Source organism: Bison bison, unplaced genomic scaffold (assembly GCF_000754665.1).
Source record: "Bison bison bison isolate TAMUID 2011002044 unplaced genomic scaffold, Bison_UMD1.0 scf7180017864104, whole genome shotgun sequence".
Taxonomy (NCBI): domain Eukaryota; kingdom Metazoa; phylum Chordata; class Mammalia; order Artiodactyla; family Bovidae; genus Bison; species Bison bison.
The window spans coordinates 251351-279043 of record NW_011494676.1 but is presented as its reverse complement, the minus strand read 5'-3'; the positions used below and the strand labels follow the sequence as shown (position 1 = coordinate 279043).

The following is a 27693-nucleotide window of genomic DNA, read 5'->3' as shown; positions in this document are numbered from 1 at the left end:
ATGCCATCAAGTTTCAGCAGCATATTAGGGAACTTAAAAGGACAAATAAGAGACTGATAAACATGACAGATGGTCTCAGCTGACTAACTTTCATACACTTATATCTATTGTACATTATTAATTTACTTAGGAAACTTTTCCCCAAGATCTGCAAAGCTAAAAAAAGTAGATGAATCAAACTATATTTTCTGTTAGTACAGTAAATATATATTGATCATATCACACTTATTTCTACTGTTACAGCAGGTAAAATTAAATTGTGAGAAAGTGGTTCTTTTTTCTTGAATTGTTATAAAACAAAGAAGTCCTCTAGATTTCTGGGTAAGAAGGATAACTAGCAATCCCACAGTGATTTCCACTATTTCTTGCCATCCGTATATATCCTTGGTCACCAAAGTGCAGGCCCCAGCTTTAGAAAAAGAAGTAACACAAAATTACAAATGAATATAATCAAATCACATTATCAATTTTCAATCTTAGATTGGTTTTCTCCTAAAGTGATTATATAAGAGAACCTATAAAGCAAAATTAGAACAACATAATATATAATAATTTCCCCAGTGCTTCAGGCAATTTTCAAAGGATGGTTTGATAGGTTTTAATGTAATATTGATGAACAGATTAATACCTAATTTAATACCTAGGAAAATAATATGTTTCATCACAAACCTATAAATCCTCCTGTTTCTGCAGAGAATGAGTTTTATTATATTTTCCAAGGCCCCATCTTGAAGTATTTTTGTATAATAGGATCACAGGTGATGATTTCCTATCAAACTTCAATTTCTTCAGAGTGTCATGTAGAAATATTTTGAGAGATCACTAGGGAAAAGGCAAAGGACAGGGGTTTTCTAAAAGAGCAGCTCTCAAACATGTTTTTGAAGTGGAGCTCGGACTTTTTCACAGTTAAAGCTGTAAAAAAAAATGGAATATGCTACCTTGGGAGGAGATGAGCTCCCTGGCACTGGAAATGTTCAATCAGAGGTTTACATAACTTGTTAGAGATGTTGCTAGAGGGGGAATTTCTGGGTCAGATAAGGGTTAGAGGAGATCAATGGTTCATGACTTTAACATTTCACGGACTTTAAGAATTTCAAAAACTTTTGCAGATTGACATAAAGTTACCAGTTTTTAAATTAGCAAGTACTAGACATTAAAAAGAAAACTCTTTATTATCACCATCATATTGTAAAAGACAGGAAATTTTAACACCAAAAACAAAACTTAAGGGGACACAATCTCTAATCTAAGGATAGTCCTTTGAATCAAATAAATTTAGATTTATGAAAGATTCACCAAAATACTTTTTTCTCCCTTTTTCACATACTAGTGAAAAAATTGACAAAATCCTTGCAAGAGAAATGACTTGTGAGGTTCTTTATTATTCTGAGATTTTATAATTATAATTATACAGATAATTATAATACGAGGCAGGATTCATACTTTGTATGAACTGTGCTATAACTAGCATACAAATAAAAGCATAGGATACTGTGATTTTATTTGAAGAGCAGCAGGAAATTCAGCTGAAAGGAAAATTAAACGTCCTTAGGAAACCAATGGGAAAAGAAGATAGAAGGTTGGTTTGGGGCCACGTTGTACAGAGCATTGAACAGCAGACTAAGGAACTTGTCTAACTCCCTAGGCAAAGGGAAGTTGTTGCAAATTTTTGCTCAGAACTCAAAGGAAGGTTGTATTTTTGCCTGCAGTGGAGAAACTAAGACATGCTGGCTTATTGGAAAAAGACAAGTGGAATAATTTAAAGTAGCTGTTCTTCAATAGGCCTTAACTGTTCTATGTATCAGCCATTCACTGGACAATCTTCAGGTGTTATTTCTCTCTCATACCATTTAACACAGCTGTCTACTCTCACCTCAGGCTTCCCTTGTGGCTCAGCTGGTACAGAATCTGCCTGCAATGCAGACCTGGGTTCGATTCCTGGGTTGGGAAGAACCCCTGGAGAAGGGAAAGGCTACCCACTCCAGTATTCTGGCCTGGAGAACTCCATGGACTGTATAGTCTATGGGGTCACAAAGAGTAGGACACAACTGTGATTTTCACTTTCACTACTCTCACCTCACTTTCCTCTTGGCTTTAAAATACTACTGTATCCTGATGTTCTTTTCTCTCTCTGATCACTCCTTCTTAAACTCTCTTAGGGGCTTTTTTTTTTTTTGCCTCATCACAGGTTTCTCTGGTGGCTCAGTGGTAAAGAATCTGCCTGCCAAAGCAGGAGATGCAGGAGACACAGGTTTGATCCCTGGGTCAGGAAGATCCTCTGGAGTAGGAAATGGCAACCCACTCCAGTATTCTTGCCTGTGAAATCCCATGGACAGAGGAGCCTGGAGGGCTACAGTCCAAATGGTCCCAAAGAGTCAGACACGTCTAAGCAACTGAGTGCCCACATCATACACATGGCTTGGAGGATCTTAGTTCTCTGATCAGGGATTCAACCAGGGCCTTGCAGTGAAAACACCAAGTCCTAACCACTGGACCTCCAGAGAACTCACTGGGCTCCTTTTTTGATTCCTTTCATTTATTGCCATTCCCGTTTAAAATTCTTGAATGCCTCCCTAATACCTTGAGAATAAAATCCAAACTCCACTCTCACCTCTCATCAATGGATGCAGGTTTTTCAGTATCCAGTTTGATAAGCAAAAGCCATAATAAACTCTGGCTAAGCTATTATTAGTATCAATAGCCACCACTTATTGAGCACTTACTCTGTGCTAAGTAGCTTAACATATATTATCTCATTTAATCATCATCCTGTGAGGTAGGTATTATCTTCTTTTTACTAAAGAAAAATACAGGCAGAGGTAAAGTGGCTTGCCCAAAGTCATGCAGGTGGTTAATTGCAAAGCAAGGGTTCAAATCTAGGCTTTTATGCCAAAGTCTACACTAACTTTTAAACTATCCTTTTTTCTACGTTCTTCCTGTGAGTGAGGTAGTATAGGGAATGAAATTCAAACCAGAACATCCAGGATCTTTTTACTGCCTAAAAAATAGGTAAAAATGTTAGATAAATTGAGTTTAGACTTAAGTTCTGGTAACGAAAGTTGAGTGGAGGCTCTTATGACTAGTAATATGAACTTAGTGAGATCGAGCAGTCCCTGATCCCATTCAATATCCCAGACCCCATTCAATATCCAATTCAATTCAGTCCCAGTCCCAGAGAAGGTCAACTGGCCCAACTTTGTAGAACATCCCAGACCTCTTTTTGGCTGAGTACTGCTAACTCTGCTTTTAAAAATACAACTGATTAAAAACCTCAAGCTAGATAAATATTTGAGGACAAATTCTTGTCTTCAGAACTGTACAACATCAGTTCCAAATGTTCATTCCAGTCCTTACCAAGTTGTTTACTTTTGTTAACTCTATAGACCTTTCACTCAAACTGTTCAACTTTGGGAAAGTTTCTTAATTCTCTCAGTATCAGGAGCTTCCTATTCTGTGTTATGGGGATAAAATGCCTATCTCATAGATTACCTTAGAAATTAAATGAGAAAATGTATTTAAAGTGCTTGCACAGTGTCTGTAGTAAATACTCGACAAGTAGAGATGGCTATTTTTGTTTTTATCCAAGTATAAGTCCATCTGATTGGACTCAAAGGGGAGTCCATCCCCTTTAAAAATATGTAGTGCTTTTCCTAGGGTGACTAACAGTTCCATTTTGCCTAGGATTGTCCTGGTTTTAAAAATAAAATCCTATGGACTTCCCTGGTGGTACAGTGGATAAGAATCCACTGACCAATGCAGGGGACATGGGTTTGATCCCTAGTCTTGGAATATTCCACATGCTTCACAGCAACTAAGCCTGTGTGCTGCAATACTGAAGCTCAGGTGCCCTAGAGGCTGTGCTCCACACAAGAAGCCACCTCAATGAGAACCCTGCACACCGCAAGCAAGAGTAGCCCCCGCTCACTGCAAGTAGAGAGAGCCCGCGTAAAGCAACAAAGACCCAGCACAGCCAAAAATAAAATAAATAAGTAATAATAAAGAAATAGCACTTAAAAAATAATAAAGTCTTGTGGCCTGGGAAATGTCTTAGTTGGTAATAAAACAGGGTGTTTGGTCCCTCTACTTTCTCCCTGCATACTATAGACACTAACTTATCAGAAATTCCTTCTAAAATACATGCTGATTTCCTTTCTAAGAAATTACAGCTTTGAACTTTCTAGGCTGTGCCAGACACTACTCTAGGCATTAGGATTATGGAGGTAAACAAGGTAGACAAAGTCTTTTTAAAGCCTATATACATTCTACAGGGGAAACATACAATAACCAAAGAAATATGTAATGTAAGTACTATAAAGAACCTGGAGAAGGGAATGGCTACCTCCTCCAGTATTCTTGCCTAGAGAATTCCGTCAACAGAGAAGCCTGGTGGGCTATAGTCCATAGCGTTCCAAAGAGTTGGACATGACTGAGCAACTAAAACTGTCACCTTCTTTAAGTATAAAGAAAAATAAATGGTAAGGGGATGCAGAGTGTTGGGAGTCATGGCTATATTTTATTTTATTCTTTGGCTGTGCCACATAGCTTGCAGGACCTTAGTTCCCTGGCCAGGTATCAAATGTCGACAAGCAGTGAAAGCACTGAGTCCTAACCACTGGGCTGCCGTGGAATTCCCCAGGGCTACATTTTAGATAATATAGTCAGAGGATGCTTATCTGAGGAAATATTTGAGCAAAGACCTAAGTAAAGTGAAGGTACAAGTGATGCAAAGACCTGGGGAAAGAGCTGGGAATAATCTTGGTATGTCTGAGAAACAGCAACAAGTCTAATGTACCCAAAACTGAGTGAGAGAGGAGAAAGGAGTGGAGAGGTGGTTGGAGAGGCAGGTTGAGACCAGATAATGTCATGCTTTACTTATCATGGGTTTTATTCTGAATGTAAAGGAAGCCATGAGAGGGGTTAGAGTAGAAGAGTAATAAAATTTGTTTTTTGATTTAAAAAAGATCATTCTGGCTACTATGTAGAGGATTGACTATAGGCAAAAGAGAGGGAAAATGACTATCAGTTGGGAGATTATTGCAGTAGACCAAGAGAGATGCACAGTGGCTTGAACTAGAGTGATAACAGTAGAGGTACTGAGAAGTAATAACATTTGGGATAATTTAGTGATGGTAGAAATGACAGGATTTGCTGATAGATTAGATGTAGGATATCATATGAAGAAAGAGAAGATGGCTCTAATGTTTTGGTCTGGAGTAAATGCTGTTGGCATTTACCAAGATGGAGGAAATTTGCCTGGAAAATCCCATGGGCAGAGGAGCCTGGTAGGCTGCAGTCCATGGGGTCGCAAAGAGTCGGACACGACTGAGCGACTTCACTTTCATCTTTCACTTTCATACATTGAAGAAGGAAATGGCAACCCACTCCAGTGTTCTTGCCTGGAGAATCCCAGGGACGGGGGAGCCTGGTGGGCTGCCATCTATGGGGTCGCACAGAGTCGGACATGACTGAAGCGACTTAGCAGCAGCAGCAGCAGCAGCAGGGAGTCAAGAGTTCTATTTTGAACGTGTTAAATTAAAGAGGCCTAGAGACACACAGGTGGAGAGGTCAAATGGTAGACAGTTGGACATGGAGTCTAACACTCAAGTTATAAAGGTAAGAGTCCTCAGCACATACATGATGTTTAAAACCATGAGACTAAATGAGATCATCTAAGGCGTGAGCTGAGAGAGATAAGGAACTGAGGTCTAATGTTGCTTATTGATTTATAACTCAAGACAGGTATTTATTACACCACTTCACTGAAATCTCTCTTGTCCAGATTGCCACTCACCTCCATCTTGCCTCATTAAACAGTTTTCAAGTCTCATCTTACCTGCCCTTTTGATGTTTGATGTATAATTTCTCTCTCCATTCTGAAACACAATTTAACTTCCAGAGGACCGCATTCTTCTGGCTTTCCTCCTACTCTACTTCACAGTTTAAAGATCTATTGGGTACATAGTTAATACCTTTAATTTTTTCCTCAGGTCAAAGTTGTCTTATGCCCCTATAACTGTGGAGCCTCCATTTCTCATTGATCTGCATATTAAATAAAACTCCTCCCTTTTATTTGCAAAGATAATCCTGGTCCATTTTGAGGGCAGTCTGACCAAATGTGTCCTTGTCAGGCTCCTAAATTTTTCTAAGTCCATAGCAGTTGTATCTCTAGTTCAGCTAGCTTTTTAAATTTATAGATCTGCCCATTATTGGCAACATAGACTATCCAAATAACTAAGGATCTTCTTAAGTAGTTTAACCGCAATAATCTCCAGTGCCTAATATTTAGGGAGATGTCCCTGAAGAAATATGTAGTTCATCATTCTTCACGTATATGCTCTAGTTTTATTCCTGGATTCAGTCAAACCATCAGAGGGTTTATAATCAGGTATTTTGCATTATTTTGGCTCCCATAAAATATTTTTACTCAAGTATGTTTTGGTATTAAGTCATTTATGTATATTGCTAGACATTATGAAAGCATTCTGTAAAACTTATAACTGCATTTACATTGGGATATTGCTGAGGGCATAGTTTTCTATATCAGATCATATTCTCTTAATAGAAATTTAAAGGAGGAATAATAAAAAATAATAACTATGATTTATTATACATAATCTGTGCCAGATACTATGTGATAAATGTTTTACATACATTATCTTGTTTAATCCTTATAGTAATCTTGAGACTATTATTCCTATTTTACAAATGGGAAAACTGAAATTTATTCAAGATATTAAATAAGATGTTAAATAACCTGCCTAAGGTCACACAGACAGTAAAGGAGCTAGGATTCTAAGTAAGATCTCCCTGACTTCAAAGTTAATGCTTTTATTTATTATGCTATGCTGCTGCTGCTACTGCTAAGTCACTTCAGTCGTGTCCGACTCTGTGCGACCCCATAGACGGCAGCCTACCAGGCTCCCCCATCCCTGGGGTTCTCTAAGCAAGAACACTGGAGTGGGTTGCCATTTCCTTCTCCAATGCATGAAAGTAAAAAGTGAAAGTGAAGTCACTCAGTCGTGTCCGACTCTTAGCAACCCCATGGACTGCAGCCTTCCAGCTCCTCCGTCCATGGGATTTTCCAGGCAACAGTACTGGAGTGGGCCATTGCCTTCTCTGTTATTATGGTACACTGTATTATAAAAAGGAGCTAAATACTCATATCCAGAAAGGGAGAAAAATTCAGGGACATAGAACAGTGTTATATACATACCAGAAAGATTAAGTAGAAACAAAAGGAAAATAAAAAAAACCAAGAGGCCAATTAGAGGAAGACCGCACATTGTTTTTCTGAAGGTTAACTTGGTATCATTGGAAATCACATAGAATCTAACCTTTCAGGAGAGCATTAAGAACAAGTTTGATGATATTAAGAGGGCTTTGTTTGAGTAAACCTCTGTGGAGCCTGGAATTCATGATTATGTCCAATCTGTCTTTGTTGAGCCAGCAATTGTGGTTGTTCATAACTTTTTCCCTTCCTATCTCACATCTCTTTCTAACAGGCTGCAGTTCTCTCAACTCATTCACTTTCTCTCAGTTCTGGAGTTTGGCACATTTACCTTCCTCTGTTCTGATTACCCTTCTTCATCTGGCTATTTCTTTCTCCTCCTCCAAGATTCAGTCAAACAATCTGGCTAAAAGGCCTTCCCAGACTCCCCAGGCTAGGCCAGGTACTGTTCTGTGCTTCCACTGCAATGGATGCATACCCCTGTCTTAGCATTTATTACATTCTATTAGGATGGTCACCTGTATCTGCCTGTTTCCTTGACTCTACGTTTTAGAGCATGAGTATCTTGAGGGATTTTTTTTTTTTAATTTTTTAAAGTCGCTCAGTCATGTCTGACTCTTTGCAACCCCATTGACTCTAGAGTCCATGGAATTTTCCAGGCCAGAATATTGGAGTGGATAGCCTTTCTCTTCTCCAGGGGACTCTTCGCAATCCAGGAATCGAACTGATATCTCCTGCAATGCAGGGGGATTCTTTACCAACTGAACTATCAGGGAAGCCCCCCATCCCAAAAAAAAAATCTTGAAGGATGATAGAGAAAGGCTGTATTTTTCATTGTCTAACACTATATTTGCTGCATGGTAGGTGTTCAATATATGTTTGTTGAATCAATGTATGAAATGAAGATGTAAACAGGAGCAAGAGATTATTCTACCACTAAGGAGTTTATATTTTAGTGAATGGAGCATGATTTTTAGAAATAGCTATAACAGAAGCTACAATTTGCTAAATGCTATAATAGAATTCATAAAGCATTGCTAGAGCTTAGAAGTTAGAGAAACAATTCTGAGTTAATGAATGGGGTATGGAGAAGATAGCACTCAGGGTAGGTTTTGAAGAATAAATAGAATTTTAATAAGTTTTTTTTTTTAATTTTAAAAATAATAAGTGGTTTGTTAAAGACGATTTCAAAAATACATAAAGGGAGACAAAGACAATCTTTTTATTTTTTGCTGTGCCACAAGGCATTTGGGATCCCAGTTTTTTCCTTGGCTGTGCATGGCATGTGGGATCTTAGTTCCCTGACCAGGGTTGAAACCAACATCCCCTGTAGGGGAAGCATGGAGTCTTAACTCACTGGACTGCCAGGAAAGTCCCCAAGACAACCATCATTAACATTTGGTATAATTCTTTCTGGTCCTTTAATATAATATATATCAGAGAAATGAGCTATAAACTTAATACTTATACTGAATATAAATATTATATTTATATGTATTTTTCCACTTAAACATATATTCCAAGTATTTTATTCAGTTATTGATAATGATTCAATAAATATAATTTCTAATACATGGGCTGATTATATCATAATTTATTTAATACTACCTATTTTTAGGTATTTCTGGTTGCTTACTAGTTTTCATTATTAAAGAAAAAAATGCTACATTTACATAAATCAGGTATGAAGTTTTCCCAAAATTCAGGATTATTTTCTTCATATACATTCCAAGAAATGAAAATAATTGGATGAAGAATATGAACAGTTAGAAAGTTCTTAATTCATATTATCAAATTGCTTTCAAGAAGGATTGTAAAAATTTTACAATCCTTCCACCAAAATGTAGGAGGGTGCCCATTTGACCACAGACAGTGGGGTTTCTATAGACAGCAATGGGCTTTAAGGGCATTTCAGAAAGATGAAATGGCGTAGGTAACAAATTAGAAATAGCTAAGTGTCTCTACATTTAGGGAATGATGAGAAAGTGGTTCACTGTGGCCAGAGTGTGAGTATGGATGAGTACATGAAAATATAGTGGAAGAAACGTCTAGAAGGCTATGTTTGAAGGCACTTAGTAGACACGCTTGAATGGCCAGAAGTTTAGACTTTACTTTGATGAAAATGGTAGACTATTTAGAATTTTGACCATAGGTTTGGATGATACATATTTTAAGAAGATATTTCCACAGCTGAGTGAGAACTGAATCTGAATTAGATAATGTCATTAGCAAAGGAAAAGAGAAAACCCATATAAAGTGTGATCAGAGGCTTGAAGGACAGGGCTGTGTGGGTTTAGGGAGAGAAGGAAGAGCACAAGATGATACCAAGGCTTTGATAATCTGAAAATGGTAATGTATTACTAAAAATAGAGAATAATTTTCCTTCAAGCTTATTCTAAAATCTAGACATATTATATCAGGATGTATTGTATTTTGTTGTTCTAATTCTTGAGTGGGCTGTGAGCCCTTACAGAATAGGATAACTTCTTACTAATTTTTGTATTTCCATGGCCTAGATACTGTCTATCTCATTGTAAAATGCCTAGTAAATGCTTATTAAATTAGCAAGTGCTGAGAAGAGCTTTTGAATTAAAACTCTAAAAGATGTATGATCTTCGAAAAGAAACTTCAGTAGAGAGGAGAATTTAGCATACCTACTGTAGGGAGTAAATAAGATATATAGAAGTTAAAGTATTGCTCCATTTTAAAAAGCTATCACTGGTTTGGACCCAAGCTGATTAGTGCTGTGAATAGGTTTTAAATGAACCAAGATATTAATCACTTCAACTATTTCCCAAAAGGCCATCCAAAGACTACCATCTTCTTTGTGAGTCACAAGGTGGAAAAGGTAGAAAAGTACCTTTTTGTTTATTTATGATTTGTAGACTATGTATTTTCCATAAAGATCTAAGGGCTGCTAGGGGTAGAATTATTTAACTTAAATGCAGAGTATATCATGTAAAATGCTGGGCTGGATGAAGCACAAGTTGGAATCATGATTGCCAGGAGAAATATCAATAACCTCAGATATGCAGATGACACCACCCTTATGGCAAATAGTGAAGAGGAACTAAAAAGCCTCTTGATGAAAGGGAAAGAAGAGAGTGAAAAATCTGGCTTAAAACTCAACACTCAAAAAACTAAGATAATGGCATCTGGTCCCATCACTTCATGGCAAATAGATGGGGAAACAATGGAAACAGTGTCAGACTTTATTTTGGGGGGCTCCAAAATCAGTGCAGATGGTGATTGCAGCCATGAAATTAAAAGACACTTGCTCCTTGAAAGAAAAACTATGACAAACTTAGACAGCATATTAAAAAGCAGAGATATTACTTTGCCAACAAAGGTCTATCTAGTCAAAGCCATGGTTTTTCCAGTAGTCATGTATGGATGTGAAAGTTGGACCATAATGAAAGCTGAGCGCTAAAGAATTGATGCTTTTGAACTGTGGTGTTGGAGAAGACTGCTAATGCATGTATTGAGGGGCTGTTGGGTGCCACATACTGTGCTAAGGATTCAAAGACACAACATAATCTCTGCCCCAGAGGCATATACAGAATACTTGGGTGATACTTAGGTGAATGAACAATTTAAATATATTGTGTAAAATACTCTAGAATGCAAAGGACACTTTATTTGCATAGGAAAAAAAAAAGACATTTTGCCCAGCCCAAGGATTTAGGGAAAACTTTCCGGTATAGATAATGACTAAGCTGGTTTTGAAGGAAAAGAAGGAATAAACCAAGTGAGGAAAAGGGATATTCCAGGCAGAGGGACCAAAACAATTAAGATATGAAGACATTGAAGATAAAATGATATGGATATGAACTGTAACTGTGTATGCTTCAATAACCAAGGATGAAAAGTGTGAGACAAAGTGCCAGGAACTGAGGCTGACAGACAGGTAGGGACCAAACATAGGTGACTTGTCTTTTCTACTCAGGAACACTCATCTCACACTGACTGGTTCTAGGAGATAAAATTCTAAACTTATAGTCTAGACAAACCAGATTGAAAGTAGTATAAAGGACAGATTTAAGAGTAAAGGAGACCTGGGTATAAATCCTGAAAAAGCAAAAGCACTAATTCAAAAAGATACATGCACACCAATATTCATAGCAGCATATTTTCAGTTGCCAAGACATGGAAACCACATAAATGCCCATCAACAGATGATTCCCATGTGGTGCTAGTAGTAAATAATCTGTCTTGCCAATGCAGGAAACCAAAGAGATGTGGGTTTGATCCATGGGTTGGAAAGATTCCTTGGAGGAGGAAATGGTAACCCACTCCAGTTTTCTTAAGCTGGGCAGGCTACAGTCCATAGCGTCTCAAGGAGTGGGACATGACTGAAGCAACTCAGCAATCAAGAATATATGTGTCTGACTCTTTGCGACCCCATGGACTGTAGCCTACCAGGCTCCTCCGTCCACGGGATTTTCCAGGCAATAGTACTGGAGTGGATTGCCATTTACTTTTCCAGGGGATCTTCCTGACCCAGGGATCAAACCCAGGTCTCCTGCATTGTAGACAGACGCTTTACCGTCTGAGCCACCAGGGAAGTCCATTTAACGGAATACTACTTAACCACAAAAAAGAATGAAATTTTATCATTTGCAGCAACATGGGTAGACTTGGAGGACATTATGCTGAATGAAATGAGTTAGACAGAGAAAAATAAATACTATATGATATCACTTATATGTGTAATCTAAAAAAATACAATAAACAAATGAGTATAACATAAAAGAAGCAGACTCACAGATACTGAGAACAAAGCAGTGGTTCCCTGTGGGGGTGCAGGGGAGTAGGTGGTACTAACTAGTGGGTGTAAGACAGACTCAAGGATGTATTACCCCAACTGGGGAACACAGCTGATAGTTTGTAAAAACTATAAATGGAAAGTAACTTTTAAAAATTATACAAAATAATTTTTAATTAAAAAAAAGGTTTTTTAAATAAAGGAGACCAGCTAGAAAGCTACAGGGATAGTCCAGGCAAGAGATGTCTGAACTAGAGCAATAAATAGAAGTGGAGAGGGAGTAGGATCAAGAACAGACATGACATAAAACTAATCTGACTTATTGCTTGATTCGTTCTGGAGGATCTAAGACAAATTCATAGTATCTAACGGGGCAACTATGTTGTGTTGTGTTGCCTTTGAGTGAGATGCGAAGTTCTGAGAAGGAACCAAATGCTGGGGAGGGCACTGGGTTCCCTGGACATATGAAGTTTGGAGAAATTAAGATACAGAGAAGTGCCTGTATCCAGACACCAATTTTAATTAAATATACATGAAAATATGAGTACATTACCTGTTTTTCACAAGCCAGTAGTCCTTCCCGTCAAGGTTACCATAGCCAACCACGAGTACACCATGGTTCACATTCTGAGTGCAGGAGGGGTCATAGTAGACACCTGAAAATAACACACGGGTAAGGAAAAAGAGCAAGTGGTGTGTGCCACTATCTGATTAGCCTGTTTGGATATATGTGAGGAACATATACTCTCATGTTTAAACTACTTAGAGTTCATGATTCTTTGCCATCAATGTCATAGTTGTCACAACTGGGTTTTTCTATTGTTTGCTTTTTGGTTTCACAAAGTTTGGCATCAAGTTAATCACAGTTCCCTCAGAAAGCTCCTTTGATGAACTGCCACCTTTTTCCACTTAAAAAAAAAAAGTAACTATTTGGCTGTGTTGTGTCCCAGTTGTAGCCCATGGGATCTTTTGTTGGGGTGCACAGACTCTCTAATTCCCCCACCAGGGATCAAACCCATGTCTTCTGCATGGCAAGGAAGATTCTTAACCACTGGACCACTGGGGAAGATCCCTAATTTTTTTTTAATTTATATTGTTGTATTTCTTTGTATATATTCCTAAATTGTTATGCATCTTCATCCTTTGCTGAATGAAATGATCTCTAAGGTGAGGCTTTCTGTGGGTGGCCTCCAGGTACTCTGCTGTGCTGCACCTACACTCCACTGTGGACCCGGAGGCTAGGCGCTCAGGCTCTGGACTCAGGCAGCACGGTTTCTCATCCCAGCTGACCACCTGCAGACTGTATGACTTTAGGTAGGTTAACGTAAGACATGTTTTTTTTTTCATCTGTAAAATAGGGTTATTATAAAGATTAAGGGGCTTCCCAAGTGGTACTAGTGGTAAAGAATCTGCCTGCCAATGCAGGAGACGCAAGAGATATAAGTTCAATCCCTGGGTCAGGAAGATCCCCTGTTGGAGGAAATGGCATCTTACTCCAGCATTCTGGCCTGGAAAATTCCAAGGACAGAGGAGTCTGGCAGGCTATAGTTCATGGGATCGCAGAGTCAGACATGACTGAGGAACAAGCACACATGGGGATTAAATGAGATAGTGTGTAGAAAGAATTTAGCATCGGACCTGGCATGCAGTCTTAGTAAATTTTTTCAAGTCTTACTTTACTAATGAGAACTGGGTGTAAAAATATATATATGAAGTGAAATGAGATGGAGGATTCCATTTAACCCAATCTAAGCTTTCAGAGGCAGAGTGATGGGGAAGGAGGACATTCTTTCCTCCGATGAGAGGGCAGTATAAAGCATGAGGGTAATATGTCTAGGTTTTTACCAGTTTTGTAGAGGAAGAAAGAAGAATGGCTCGCATCTATACCAACAGACACAGGTCCTTTATTGGCCACGGCTTCTTTTAAGGCCTCTTCGCTGCCGAAGGGAAGTTCAATATACCTTGAACACGTGGCAGCTCGATTTTTTACATCATACTGGCACTTTCCATCCTGTGGGGAAAGGATAAGTCAGAAAAAGAAGTGGACTTCAACTTCCTTTATAAATTGACAGTATCGTAAGTCTGGATTGCAAATATGTTTTCTTTTCTCATTCATCCTTTCAAGTATCTAAGGCTCTTTCTTATTTTTAAAAAAATAAATATTAAATCTTCCAAATCCTAATAGCTCTACGTTTCACCAGTAACAGAGGAAATATAGAACTATTCTATTGCTTTAAATTGTGAACATCTTCATGTGTACAAAAGTTGCCAGGGTAAAGTCTCTCAGACTCTAGGTGGATTGTTAGGGAAACACTACATTAAGACTAGACTAGAGCTTTAAAATCTTTTTGATGGTATAATGCCTGCAAGATGATCTGCAGATTAAATATTGGTTTGATTGTTTAGTTGCTAAGTCGTGGCTGACTCTTTTGTGACCCCATGGACTATAGGTAGCCAGGCTCCTCTGTCCACTGGATTTCCCAGGCAAGAATACTGGAGTGGGTTGCCTTTCCCTCCTCCAGGGGATCTTCCTGAACCCATGTCACCTGCACTGACAGGCAGATTCTTTACCTCTAAGCCACAAGGGAAGCCCAAATATTGGTTTAAAAACACCATATCTCAAGTGAGAAAGGGGAAGTTGCAAATTCATATTTGTTGTGTATACAACTAGGTTTTTAAAAATGCCTTATAGGAAAAAGAACTTGAAAGAAATAAACCAAAATAATAGTGGTTAAGGCAGGAGGGTTTGAGTGATATTTTTATCTTTTTTAAATTTTCTGTCCTATCATTTAACAAAACGTGTGGTGAGACTTGGAGGAGGAGGAGAGCATTATTTAACTTTTTAGTAAGGTAGAAGAATTGTGTGGTTGATGATCTGAGAATAAGGTTGAGCACAGGAGTTTGCAAGACAAAAAAGTTTAAATACCAGGCAGATACACAAAGAATTTTAAGGAAGGTTTGCTGAAAATTCATTTTTAAGCATGAACTTCGCCTGCTTATTTTAAATTATTGTGCCAATGGTAAATTAAGAAGGCTGCTGCATAAGAAAGAGAACTCTTAAGAATTTAAGAATTCTTGATTGAGGTTTGTTCTCCTTCTCTCTCTCTCTGTTTCTCACACACACACACACACACACACACACACACACCACGCAGCACTGCTTCTCAAGCACTTGGCTTGGTGATAAGTTTAGTACAGTGAGTTGGAGGGATAACATAAGGTTATCCCTCCTTATAAGGGGCAGTACAAAAAGTTAACTTGCAGGCACACCATGGCTTTGTAGGGATAGGAAGCTTCTGAATCGATGCCGTTGTTGTCAATGATATATTGGAAAGCCTCTGTCATGAAGCCGCCATTGCAGCCTTTATTCCCATATTTTGCAGTTGAGCAATCCACCAGGTTCTGTGCACTCAGAGACACCAGCTTTCCTGTTTTCAGCTTCACTTGTGCTTCCAGGGCTCCCACAGCACTGAAAGCCCAGCAAGAACCACAAGCACCCTACAACAGAGACAAAGTCACAAGGGCAATCATAGTTAGCAAGGATGGCTTCCATAATGCAAACTGGGCAACTCCCAACATGTCAGCACTTTCATCAGTTCAGGAAGAGCTCCCCCTCTACCGTTTCCCCTCCCCTTAGATCATGGCAATGATTGTTCTCTGGAACAAGTCTAACTTTAATGAATATTTATGAATGGCTGACCTCACGGCATAAATGCCATATTCAAATATGTTAAGAAACAGTATTTACTGAAAATGTACCAAATACCAGCTATTTTCACCCCATAATAGGGGAGACAGATGCCAACAGGAAAGGGATTTTTGAGAGGAACTAGGATGATTCCCTTGACCTAAAACACCCTTCCTCCTGCCAAATGTTCCCTGAAAGATAAGACTAGCATTTTTTGGACATTTTTAGCTTTAGAATTTTTTGATTCTAAGTTATTTTACTGGGAAGCATAAATAGAAAAACACAAAGCTGCTTTAGTTTAAAAAGGTGCAGAGGGGTCCGAGCCACATCATAACTGCACTGCCTCTCCTCCTCTCATTCCACTTGGCTGTCTATTGGAAGGAAGCAAGTTCAGTCTGCTTTTGGTTAAAGTAAAATCACCCATTGAAATGCAAGCACTCAGAGAAAGGAGCTCATTAAATTATTAATATTTATAGTGAACACTTAGATGGGTAGTTATAGGGTCTTCTCAAACTTTTAGAGAATTCCACTGAGAAACTCAAAACTAGTTGAAAGAAAAATATCTAGATGGAAAAGAATTATGAGATTAGCAGTATCATTCGTTTCTTAATTTTTATATTTTTCTTTGGTCACAGGCTTGGGGCAGCTTCGAAGGACATTGATTCTTCTCCCTTATCCTGACCTCCAAGGTGATATATATGTTTTATCCTTGCGTGCTAAGTTGCTTCAGTCATGTCTGACTCTTTGCAACCCTATGGACTGGAGCCTGCAAGGCTCCTCTATCCATGGGATTCTCCAGGCAAGAATACTGAAGTAGATTGTCATGCTCATCTCCAGGGGATCTTTACAATCTAGGGATTGAACCCGCGTCTCTTGTGTTTCCTGCAATGGCAGGCAGGTTCTTTACCACTAGCACCGCCACCTAAGAAGCCTTTTATCCTTAGTTATCCCTAATTAATTTAGGATTTTTGTAGCTTTTTTTTTACAAGAAAATTAAAGGAAATATAAAAATATAGGAACACATTTATAAAGCCCATATTTCTTAGCAATGTAAGCCTTAGTCAAGAACTAACTTGATGGGTACAATTTACAGGTCACATTTAGCTTTAGTTATTTCCTCTCCATCAATCCTGAAATTCCTAAGTGAGATGGAGGAATAAACTTTTTGATTGAAATTTTCTCACACATATGATACTATTTCTCAAGTAACTGACTTATGGAGGGTCCAGTGCAGTTGATGGATAGTATGAACACTAAAAGTCTTTCCTAAAGACCCATTTGCTAAGTTCACAGTTTTTTGCTTAGTCAAATATGACGCTAACTGTTGGTATTCTCAGCACTATGGGAAATAAGAAAAGTATGATATGTGGTCCAGGCCCTTCAGAAGGTCACAGTTGGGAAGATAAGAATAGCAAACATATTTAGAAAGTAACCTAAGGGACTATGAGATTCACTGCTAAATGATACAGCTAGACTAAGCATTTAAGGAAGAGAGACCTCTACCTGAGGTACAGAGGCCTAAGATGATAATACTCACCTGGTATTTCACTTCAGTAACACACCCCTTCTCTCTCCAGTCCATAGAATCAGGCAATTTCTGATTAGGGTCTGACTTGTAAGTGACATTTCTTGGCCATTGGCTGGGAACTCTCAAGGAACTCATTAAAGATATCACTTCTTCACTGGTCTACAAAGATATACACATATGTCCTTTCACTTATATCCTTCTGGTCAATATCTTGAAAATTATAACTGTGAATATATTTAACAACTGAGAAAAACCAGTGGAGTTGTGACTAATATAGATAACTATCTGGTAGGTGAATTATCCAGGTTTCTTTAGTCCTACACTTTGCCATTAGCATCCCAGTCAGACATTGGGAAGGAGAAGAAGAAAAGATAAAAAACTAAAAGTTACAGAGAGGCATATTTTTCTTTCAAAGCAAGGCAGAATTTTATAAGAAGGGTTCTCTAAAAAGTGGACTAAACTGATTTTGCTTATGAGAAAGAACTGTAAAAGATTCCTGCATTTAATCCACTTAAGGTGTTCCCTTCCAAAGGGTACTATTATTCTTAATTTTGGCCACAGTGAAAAGTTTTTGTAAGATAGAGCAGAATCTAATAACTAATGAAAGGTTACTTTATATTAATACCCACACTCCCCCATTAAGAAAGCAGGTGGACCATATTACATTATCAGTTTAGATTTACATAAGTATGGTAACGTATTCTAAAATGTTGTGAGTAGTCTTTAGGCAATATTTTCTAAAATTAATAAAAGTAAAATTAACTGTGGTCTGTGAGTTTAAAATATTCCCCTAAAGAAGGGATTTATTAAGGAAAGTGGTCACAGTGTAAATCAATAAGGAATCTGCAAATTCTTATGTCCCTAAATTCTATTTTCTAATTTTATGTTCATATACATATAAAACACTCCTTTGCTGTTTACCTTCAAATTGCCTTTGGGGAGACAGAAATCCAGTTTACCCAAAGATGAATGTAGGATTATTTATAATTTACCTACCATGTCTCCTAGGTGGTTCATGCCTAGCTCATATGAATGCATTCCCATTGAATGCTCCAGATTGTGAAGTGTAACAGTTTTTAGATTCTTTTCCCAGATGAGACGCCGTGCTACTTCCTCATTCTAAAATAAAAAGAAACATCATTATACTGAATCCTGCACAAATGTGTTCAATAATGAAAATATACATATTATGAAGCATTCCATTAAATGTGGATCTGTCTGGGAGCATGCAAATAAATGGATATGAATAAATAAGTGTAACTGGGAAAAACTGCACACCAATCTTAACTCTTCCTCTTAATTGCTCTCTTGGTGATTAATATCATTTTAGATATGTACAATGAACTTCCTCAATACGCTAGAAAGGTTTTTTTTTAGAAATTGTAATTTGTTGAAGTATATTCTTTGTAAGTGGTAAACTCACTTAATCATTATAGGCCTTTTAAAACATCTTTTAAAAATATATATATATATATAATTGATTATTTATTCATTTAGCTGCACTCTGTCTTAGGTCTTAGAAAAAATCCTGCAGGATCTTTGTTAGAGCATGCGGGATCTTTAGTTGTAGCATGTGGGATGTGGCATGTGGCATGTGGCATGTGGGATCCCTGAGCAGGGATTGAATCAGAGCCCCCTGCATTGGGAGCAGGGAGTCTTAGCCACTGAACCACCAGGGAAGTCCCTACCCTCACTCTTGAAAAATAGTTTAGTCTGATTAAATTTATAGCTGTTTTTATTCAGTTATTTGAAGGTATTTCTGAATTGCCTTCTGGTATCTATTATTGTAGATTAGAGGTCTGTTGTCAGTCTAATTGTTGTAATGTTTCTAACTTCGGTAACTTATATGATTTTCTTTTTCTCTTTGATATTTTGCAGCTTCGCTACATGTTTGTGGGTATGGGTTTCTTTATTTTCCTCTGTGTAGTATTTTTGACTGGAAAGCACTTTTGACTAGAGAATTCAGGAACATTCTTTTTTCCATATCTGGAAAATTCTCAACCAGTATCCCTTCAAATATTGCTTCTGCATCATCATTCCATCAGATGTATTTGGAGCCTCAAACTTTCTTTCATCTCTTTACCTGCATTTCCATAGTTTTTCCATTTTATTTTTGTGTGCTGCCTTCTTGGTGAATGCCTCAGTACTATCTTCCAGATCTGATTCTATCCAGCTCTTTCCAGTTTGGAGTTCATCCCTTTTGTTGAGTTCTTATTTCAATGACTCTATTTTTTCATTTCTGAGGTTTCTAATTGGATTTCTAATACATTTCACAATTTATTTTTCATTCATGTAGATGTCATTCCATTATTCATACTTTAAAAAATAACTTTGGTCCTATTATCTTAATTTTATCCAGCATAAATTCATATTCAGGCTACTGATTTTCTTGCCCTCCAGGAGCTTAATTTACATAGAATGCAATATACATGGTGCCTCTTAGAATCGCTGACCCTCACCTCCACCCATAAGGCCATAGTTTACAACAAGCCATAGCCCAGTGAGCAGTCAGCAACAACTCTTTTCTGTCTAATTTCATTGAGTGTTAGAACCCAGGCCTAAGCGCTGGTTCTAGGTAGCAAGTAAGTCTAGGTAGTAAGTCTAAGCAGTCCCTCTGCCTTCAAGCAAGATTTTACTGTTATCCTAGTAAAAGACATATACAGATATACTTCCAAACCACTAGAGTGAAAAATAAAATAAAGACAAATCTAATGAAGTATAGGAAAGGAAAAAAAAGTGATTAGTAGTGATTAGACAGTTGTGAAATAGATTTTAATAGTGGGGTACTAATCAAAAGTCGCTTTCACTCCTTCTACTGGACTAGAATCATTAAAAAGTAAGATAACATTCATTTAACCGGATAGTGGTGCTAATTGCACATCTAACTTTGGTTAACATGGAAATTAGAGGCCTGAAATTTTCACCCTCGCCCGTAAAGGGGAATGGGTGAGGGTGAAATTCATCATTACTAAGAAAACAACTCAGGGCATTTTTATATAAAAATCACATCAAATAAATAAATTTATATATAATCTTTGCTTACAATTTCATATATTATAGTTTTAGGTGGAGAAGGAAATGGCAACCCACTCCAGTATTCTTGCCTGGAGAATCCCATGGACAGAGGACCCTGGCAGGTCGCAAAAGTCAGATATGACTTAGTGACTAGATCATCATAGTTTTAGGACTTAGTTATTTGAAGCACCAGGGTTAAGTATTAAACTCAATCAAGAAGTATGTTTAGAAATAAAAACAAAAGTACAAAGTGGGAAGTGAGAGTCAAGAAATAACATCTGCCAGTGCTTCTCTGTGCCAGGGACTGAGGACAGGTCTTTTTGTTCCTCAAACGTGCACTCTTTCCCTCTTGGCCTGGTACCTTCCCATGTGAGGCCTTTCCTGACCATACTGTCACATGTGGAGGATAATCACTCCCAACCCCTCAGAGCCTTCATGGAAGACCCTCCTCCAGCCCCCTAGGTCTTGCTTTATTTTGTTCCACTGTTTGCATCATATTGTTGTTCAGTGGCTAAGTCATGTCCAGCTCTGTGCGATCCCATGTACGGCAGCACGCCAGGCTTCCCTGTCCTTCACTATCTCCCTGAGTTTGCTCAAACGCATCTCCATTATATATATGCTTATTTATTTACTTCTTTCCTATCTCTCCTTTCAGAATATAAGTGCCCTAAAAACAGGAAATTTTTGTTTCCTGATGAAATTCTAGGGCCAAGAAGAGAATCTGGTAAGAAAATGAGTGTGTAACATTTACTGAAGACACTGCTTGTCAAAATATGTAGTCAGGGGTACTTCCCTGGTGGTCCAGTGGTGAAGATTCCATGCTCCCAGTGCAGGGCAGGGTGCAGAGTTCGATCCCTAGTTAGAGAACTAGATCACATATGCCCCAACGAAGTTCACATTCCGCAAGTAAGGCCTGGTGATAGTCATTCAGTTGTGTCTGACTCTTTGTGACCCCATTAACTGTAGCCTGCCAGGCTCCTATACTTCTGTGGAATTTTCCAGGCAAGAATACTGGAATGAGTTGCCATTCCCTTCTCCAAGGGATCTTCCTAACCCAGGGATTGAACCCAGGTCTCCTGCTTTGTAGGTGCATTCTTTACCATCTGAGCCACCTGGGAAGCCCCTAAATCTGGTGCAGTCAAACAAATATTTTTTTTAAAAGAACATGTAGGGTATTTGAGTAAAAGCAAATTGCTCAAACGGCAGCCAATCTACCTTTTCTTTGTATTGTTTTCCATAGGTTTTCTTCCAGAGATCCCAGTGATGATCCAGAGTGGGGTCTCTGTGCACTTGTGCCATTGCAGAGGAGCACAGCAGGAGTGCCCACACCAGCCAGTTCATTCTGTTAAAGGAAAGATGACACAGGAAGACTCAATATTAGCTGCATCTGATGTGACCATACTTTTTTCTCAACAAGAAGCAATGCAGAGTCTGTCAAAGAGACAGAATGTTACAAATCAGAATCATGCAGGCAACTTTTTGGATTATATACTGACAGGGAGTAACTGCAGGTCTTTGTCTGAAATGCCACTTCCAATTCTAAATACCTTTTTGATTTTCAAAAAAATTTCCTGATATCTGGTAAACCAAATTTACATCCGAATTTGGGAGGATGTGGAGATGAGGGAAGCAGGGACTTTACAGGATTTGACAACAAATCTAATCAACAGGAAATCCTCTTTTCTCTGTTCCAAAATATTACTAATATTTAAGAAGAAGGCAAACCTTTGAAAAATCAGTTTATCTTGGTAATTTTTTAATACACAAGCTCTTCTTAACTGGTCTATTCAAATATCCACAACCTTCAGAGGTAGTTAGAAGACAACTCCTATGTACTACTTTCACATCCTTGGATCATTTTACCTTTTTATCCCTAAAAATCAAAATATCTGCTTCAAAAGAAGCATTAACTACTTTTGAAAACATCACTTCTATATTTAATACAAAGAGACTGTTAAGTGACTGACTACCTCAAACTGGATTCTACTTCTTTTCCACTTCTTTTTAATTCAAAACAGCTGTATTTTTAACCATATAAGTCTTCAAATTATAGTCCAAAGAGAGCTATGTGTTAGCCTCAGGACTTAGATATTCAAGCCGACATTAAGCTTTTCAAAAATGGATTCTTTTTAGTCAAAAAAATAAGAGGCAAACTGAGCGACAATGATTGTTTAGTTTACTTCCTGAAAGAAACGATGTAAAACCTGGCAGGCAGAGCAAGCTAAAAACACCAGTGAAAGGTTTAAGGACCAAGGAGGAGAAAAAGGACAGACCGTACATACGTGATAGAACAAGCAGGTCCTCCCAGACTAAGAATGCTGACGGCGGGCTCTCTCCAAAGTTTTCAAAGTGAGACTCAGCTAAAGTGACTTTAAAAAGAAATTGGAACTTGTCACATGAGGCGTCCACAATGAGGAAGTGAACTTTCATTTCAGTTTCATTTAAAATCTAAGGAAGTGTGCCACCTCCAGCTCTCTCACTATGGTTTTGGAGACAAAGTGGGTACAGTAAACCAACAAAAAAGAGCCCCCAGCAAAAGAGATCAACAGAACAAACTCAGCAAAATAACATGAGTACAAGTTTACTCTTTAAACTCTCCTCATTTTGATTATTCAATTTACCTAAAAACAGCAACTTTCAGATGGAAAATTTTAGTTATGAAGAGATTAGGATTAAGTTCCTGAACTCCAGGTTTCCTCCATGATTTCCTAGGAAAAACTGCTTTATTGTTTTTAACACAACTCATTCATGATCTACTGTTGTCTAACTCTCACCCAGATGAGAATTCCCGTTTATCCATGGGTCAGTTTCTGAGCTCACTAATGCGTTCTCTTTCCTACTGTCCCTTCAATAACACAGGGTTTTAATTAAAATAGCTTTGAATATGTTTTGATGTCTAACAGGGTCGGTCACTCTTATGTTTATTCTTCTTTTTCGAAGTTGTCTTAATGTTTTGTGCCTGTTAACTTTTCCACGTGAGTTTTAAAAATCAGTTTATCAAGCTTTCTGAAAACTTCTGTCAGTTTATTTAAATTTATATCTATACTGAATTAGTATATATATCATGAGTGAGTGAGTGAGTGAGTTGCTCAGTCTTATCCGACTCTTTGTGACCCCAAGGATGGGGGCCCACCAGGCTCCGCTGTCCTTGGGATTTTCCAGGCAAGAAACTGCAGTGGGTTGCCATTCCCTTCTCCAGGGGATCTTCCCCACCCAGGTATCAAACCTGGGTCTCCCACATTGCAAGCAGACTCGTTACCATCTGAGCCACTAGAGAAGACATATGTATCATAAATATGTTCAATACACATATTATAAATTTGGGGAGACTCAAGATCATTACAATGTTTAATATTCTTATCTGTAGTAGACATTTTCATGCTTATGGTCATTTAGCTTTTTTTTATTAACAAGTTTTATTGGAGTATAATTGCTTCACAGTGTTGTTAGTTTCTGCTGTACAGCAAAATCAGCTATATGCACCTAGCTTTTGTTTAAAAAAAACATTTCTATTGTGGATAATTAGACATAAATAAACATAGAGATATGGTAAAGTGAGCCCCATGAGACCATTATCCTGCTTTAACAATTATCAATATGTGGCCAATCTTGTTTTATTTACCTTCCCACTTACCCAGATTATTTTGAACCAAATACTAGACATCAGGTTATTTCACATGTAAATATATCAATGTGTATCTCTAAAAGATAAAGACTCTGAAATAAATAAAATTCCAATACCATTATTACATCTAATGTTCTCAAACATGTCAATATTTATATTTCCCTATCTTAAACATTAAAAAAAAGTTTGTTCTGAGTTCCAAATACAGTCTGAACATTGGAAACCTTTGAGTTATTTTTGTATCATTATGAATTCATGGGTTTAACCATATTTTATGTGCTTCAATTCAATGCAGCTTTACAGTTAATGTTTCTCGTATTGTCCCATCTTCGGTCAGTGAAAACATTCAAAATGGCTTCTGAGTCCTGAGTCCCTATATTTGGCACGACATTAGTGCTCTTTAATGGACTCTTTTCTAATATGACAGACCACGGCAGGTTTATGTTGAACACTCCCAGCCCAGAGAGCTTTCTTACCCCTTTCATCTTGGAGGACACAGCTCACCATGTGTTCACTGACAGCCATATATGAACCAGGAAGGGAGCCTCACCAGACAATGAATCTGCCAGCGTCTTGATCTTGGACTTTCCAGCCTCCAGAACTGTGAGGAGATAAATTTCGGTTGTTTATAAGCTTCCCAAGTGGCTCAGCAGTAAAGAATCTGCCTGCCAATGCCGGAGATGCAGGATACATGGGTTCATTTCCTGGGTCAGGAAGATCCCCTGGAGGAGGGCATGGCAACCCACTCCAGTATTCTTGTCTGGAAAATCCCATGGACAGAGAAGCCTGGTGGGCTACAATCCCATGGGATTGCAAAGAGTTGGACATGACGGAGCGCACACACACACACATTTATAAGCCACTCCGTTTATGGTATTTATAGCAGTCAGACTAAGGCAGCTCTTCTCATACATAAATCTTACACTCAAAGCAGCTAGCTTTCTTCATGTTTCAAGGACATTTATGCTTATTATCCTCTGCACTTTTTCCACACTTTATTATTTTAACAGTCCTACCTAATGTTTGTTGGATGCACCAATTACATGCCAGTGAATGTGCTATGTGCATGCGTGCATGCTAAGTCACTTCAGTTGTGTCCAACTCTTGGCAACCCCATGGATCTTAGCCCACCAGGCTCCTCTGTCCATGGGATTCTCCAGGCAAGAATACTGGAGTGGGTTGCCACTTCCTTCTCCAATGTGCTATAGTCTTTGTATATTATTATTTAATCTTCTCACTGCTGTGAGGTAGGATGATTATTATCCTCATTTATAGCTCAGTTGGTAAAGAATCTGCCTGCAGTGCAGGAGACCCTGGTTTGATTCCTGGGTCGGGAAGGTCCCCTGGAGAAGGGATAGGCTACCCACTCCAGTATTCTTGGGCTTTCCTTGTGGCTCAGCTGGTAAAGAATCCACCTGCAATGTGGGAGACCTGGGTTGGAAAGATCCCCTGGAGAAGGGAAAGGTGACCCACTCCAGTATTCTGGCCTGGAGAATTCCATAAACTGTATAGTCCATGGAGTCGCAAAGAGTTGGACACGACTGAGTGACTTTCAATTCACTGTCACTCAACAGAGGGGAAATTCAAGTTCTGAGAGGCTGTATATTTTGCCTTTCAAAACCTGGTATTGCTGACCTGGGATTGAAGTTTAAAGTAGTACTTCTCCAACAAATCATTTTGCTTCCCACTTTCTGGAATTTCCTTCCCCATCACTGCCTTTTGAAATCCCATTTCTCCTTCATGGCCCATCTCTATCCAAAAAAAACCTTTCTTTATCCCTAGCTTAATGTCTCTTTTTGAGTCTCTACAGTACTTGGAGGCTCTGTTGTGGCAAACTCATAGATTCTGAGACCAGAAAAACCATTCATCATTCTCTTAATTCTCTATCTAATCTCACAATTATTTGTGTATTGGCCATACAAATATACCAGTTGGGCCATACACATGTACCAGCTGGTCCCTTAAGTACAGAAACTAGGTGTACCTTACTCATTTTTGTATCCACCATAGTACAGAATGCAATGATACAGTAGGAACTCAATAAATATGTACTGACATGATTTAAATTATTTCAACAGCCTGCAACCCAATCTACCTTGCAATTTCATCCTGTACATTACTACCAAGTTGTTCTCTTAAGACACATTTTTTAAAAGTTTATTATTTCTTTTTTGGCTGTGTTGGGTCTTTGTTGCTGCACGCAATCTTTCTCTGGTTGTAGCAAGAGGGAGCTATTCTCTAGATGTGATGCTTGGGCTTCTTATGGCAGTGGCCTCTCTTGTTGCACAGCATGGGCTCTAGGGCAAGCAGTCTTCAGAAGCCATGGTGCACAGGTTTAATTGCCCTGCAGCATGTGGGGTCTTCATGGATCAGGGACTGGAATCTGTGTCTCCTGTATTGGCAGACAGATTCTTCACCACTGGACCACCAGGGAAGTCCTAAAACGCATTTTTATCGCACCATTTTTACAAATGCTTTCTGTAGCCTGCTGCATTGTCTCACAATCAATTAAGAGTAGATTTTTAGAAATGTTCACCCTCTGCTGTAGTCAAGTTGCTCTTGTGAGCCCCCACATTACACAGTCATTTGTGTCTTTCTGAAATGGCTCTCTCCACCCCTTGGCCTCTCTACCTTGCAAGTTCTGCTTCCCAAATATTGCCTTTCCCAGTCTTCTCTGGCTACTTCACCATCTTCCATTTCTATATACTTTTTAAATTTAATTTTTATTGTATATTAGAGACAAGTTGATTTACAATGTTGTTTTAGTTTCAGACGTACAGCAAAATGATTCAGTTATACATATATTCCATATACTTTTAAGAAACAAATTGTACCGTGCAATTCTGAACTTATTCTCTATTTCCATCACATAAGATAGTGATGCTGCCTTGGGAATACAGAATCCTGTCTTATTTTGTATTGTTTTGTTTAATACATGTTTAAGCAAAAACTAAGAAATATTTATTGGATTAATTTTCTAATTATTATCTTCTACATGTTTTATCTTCACTTCTGATACATCACCCATTTGGCCGTGTCTTCTGAGGCTTTTTAGCCAGCCTCAGGTTTGTCTGCTTCTTTTGCTCCCCTCCTGGTATAGAAAAGTCTATAAACAAACATACTATTTAAAAACATTAGGGGAATACGTTATTACATAAGTCTACCCTTGTGTACACTTGCTGCATGTTATAAAATGAAGCTCACCCTGCAACCTTCCAAACCTGTAAACTGGATTTTTGCACAGTAGTCTCCTTTGAAATGGGGCATACTTGTTGTTGCACATTTAACTACAGTTTTGTTTTTTAGAGAGGAAATCTGCAATAGTACATTATTAAATCTCTAGCCTGCTGCTTCCCTTCCATCACAGATGAGGAAACAGCTCCAGAATGATGCCAAAAAGGGAAATGAAAGCAGAATAAGGAAGCCTAATGCTTTCTCCAGGTTTTAAGACACCACCCCATAGGCTTATGCACCCTGAAAGCCAGCTGCTTCAAGTTTCTCTGAGGAACTATCTTACGTGGTTTTACAGAAAAAGACTGATTTTTAGGATGATACCGATGCTAGTTTTACCCTCTGTTAATTTACCCAAGTGATTAGTTTTGTGCTGGGAATTTAATAACAGACATTATTTCCATAGTTAAAATAGTTCAGTTGTTACTGACCCTTCTGTCCCAGAAGTACACAAAGGTAAGAAGAATACACTTAATAGGGACTTCCCTGGAGGTCCAGTGGTTAAAATTCCAGGCTTTCACTGCACGGGGCATGGGCTTGATCCTCAGTTGGGGAACTGAGATCCCACATGCCATGGGAACATGGTCCAATATACTCTCATACTTAGTACAGT

The 27693-nt window shown here is 38.4% G+C and overlaps 1 protein-coding gene across 2 annotated transcripts; it reads right to left on the bottom strand.

Moving 5' to 3' along the window:
- Positions 1-281: 281 nt before the first annotated feature.
- CTSS (cathepsin S) lies at positions 282-22639 on the bottom strand. Of its 2 annotated transcripts, none has more exons than XM_010838691.1 (8): positions 22507-22639; positions 21440-21566; positions 18206-18328; positions 17219-17368; positions 15264-15491; positions 13839-14004; positions 12547-12649; positions 282-409 (listed from the first exon to the last, which is right to left on the bottom strand). In XM_010838691.1, exons 2-8 carry the CDS (start codon positions 21563-21565, stop codon positions 310-312), a joined length of 996 nt encoding a protein of 331 aa, XP_010836993.1. In that variant the 5' UTR covers position 21566; positions 22507-22639; the 3' UTR covers positions 282-309. The 2 variants fall into 2 exon arrangements, with proteins under 2 accessions (XP_010836993.1, XP_010836994.1); XM_010838692.1 differs by having other exon boundaries at positions 22498-22633.
- Between the last annotated feature and the right edge of the window lie 5054 nt (positions 22640-27693).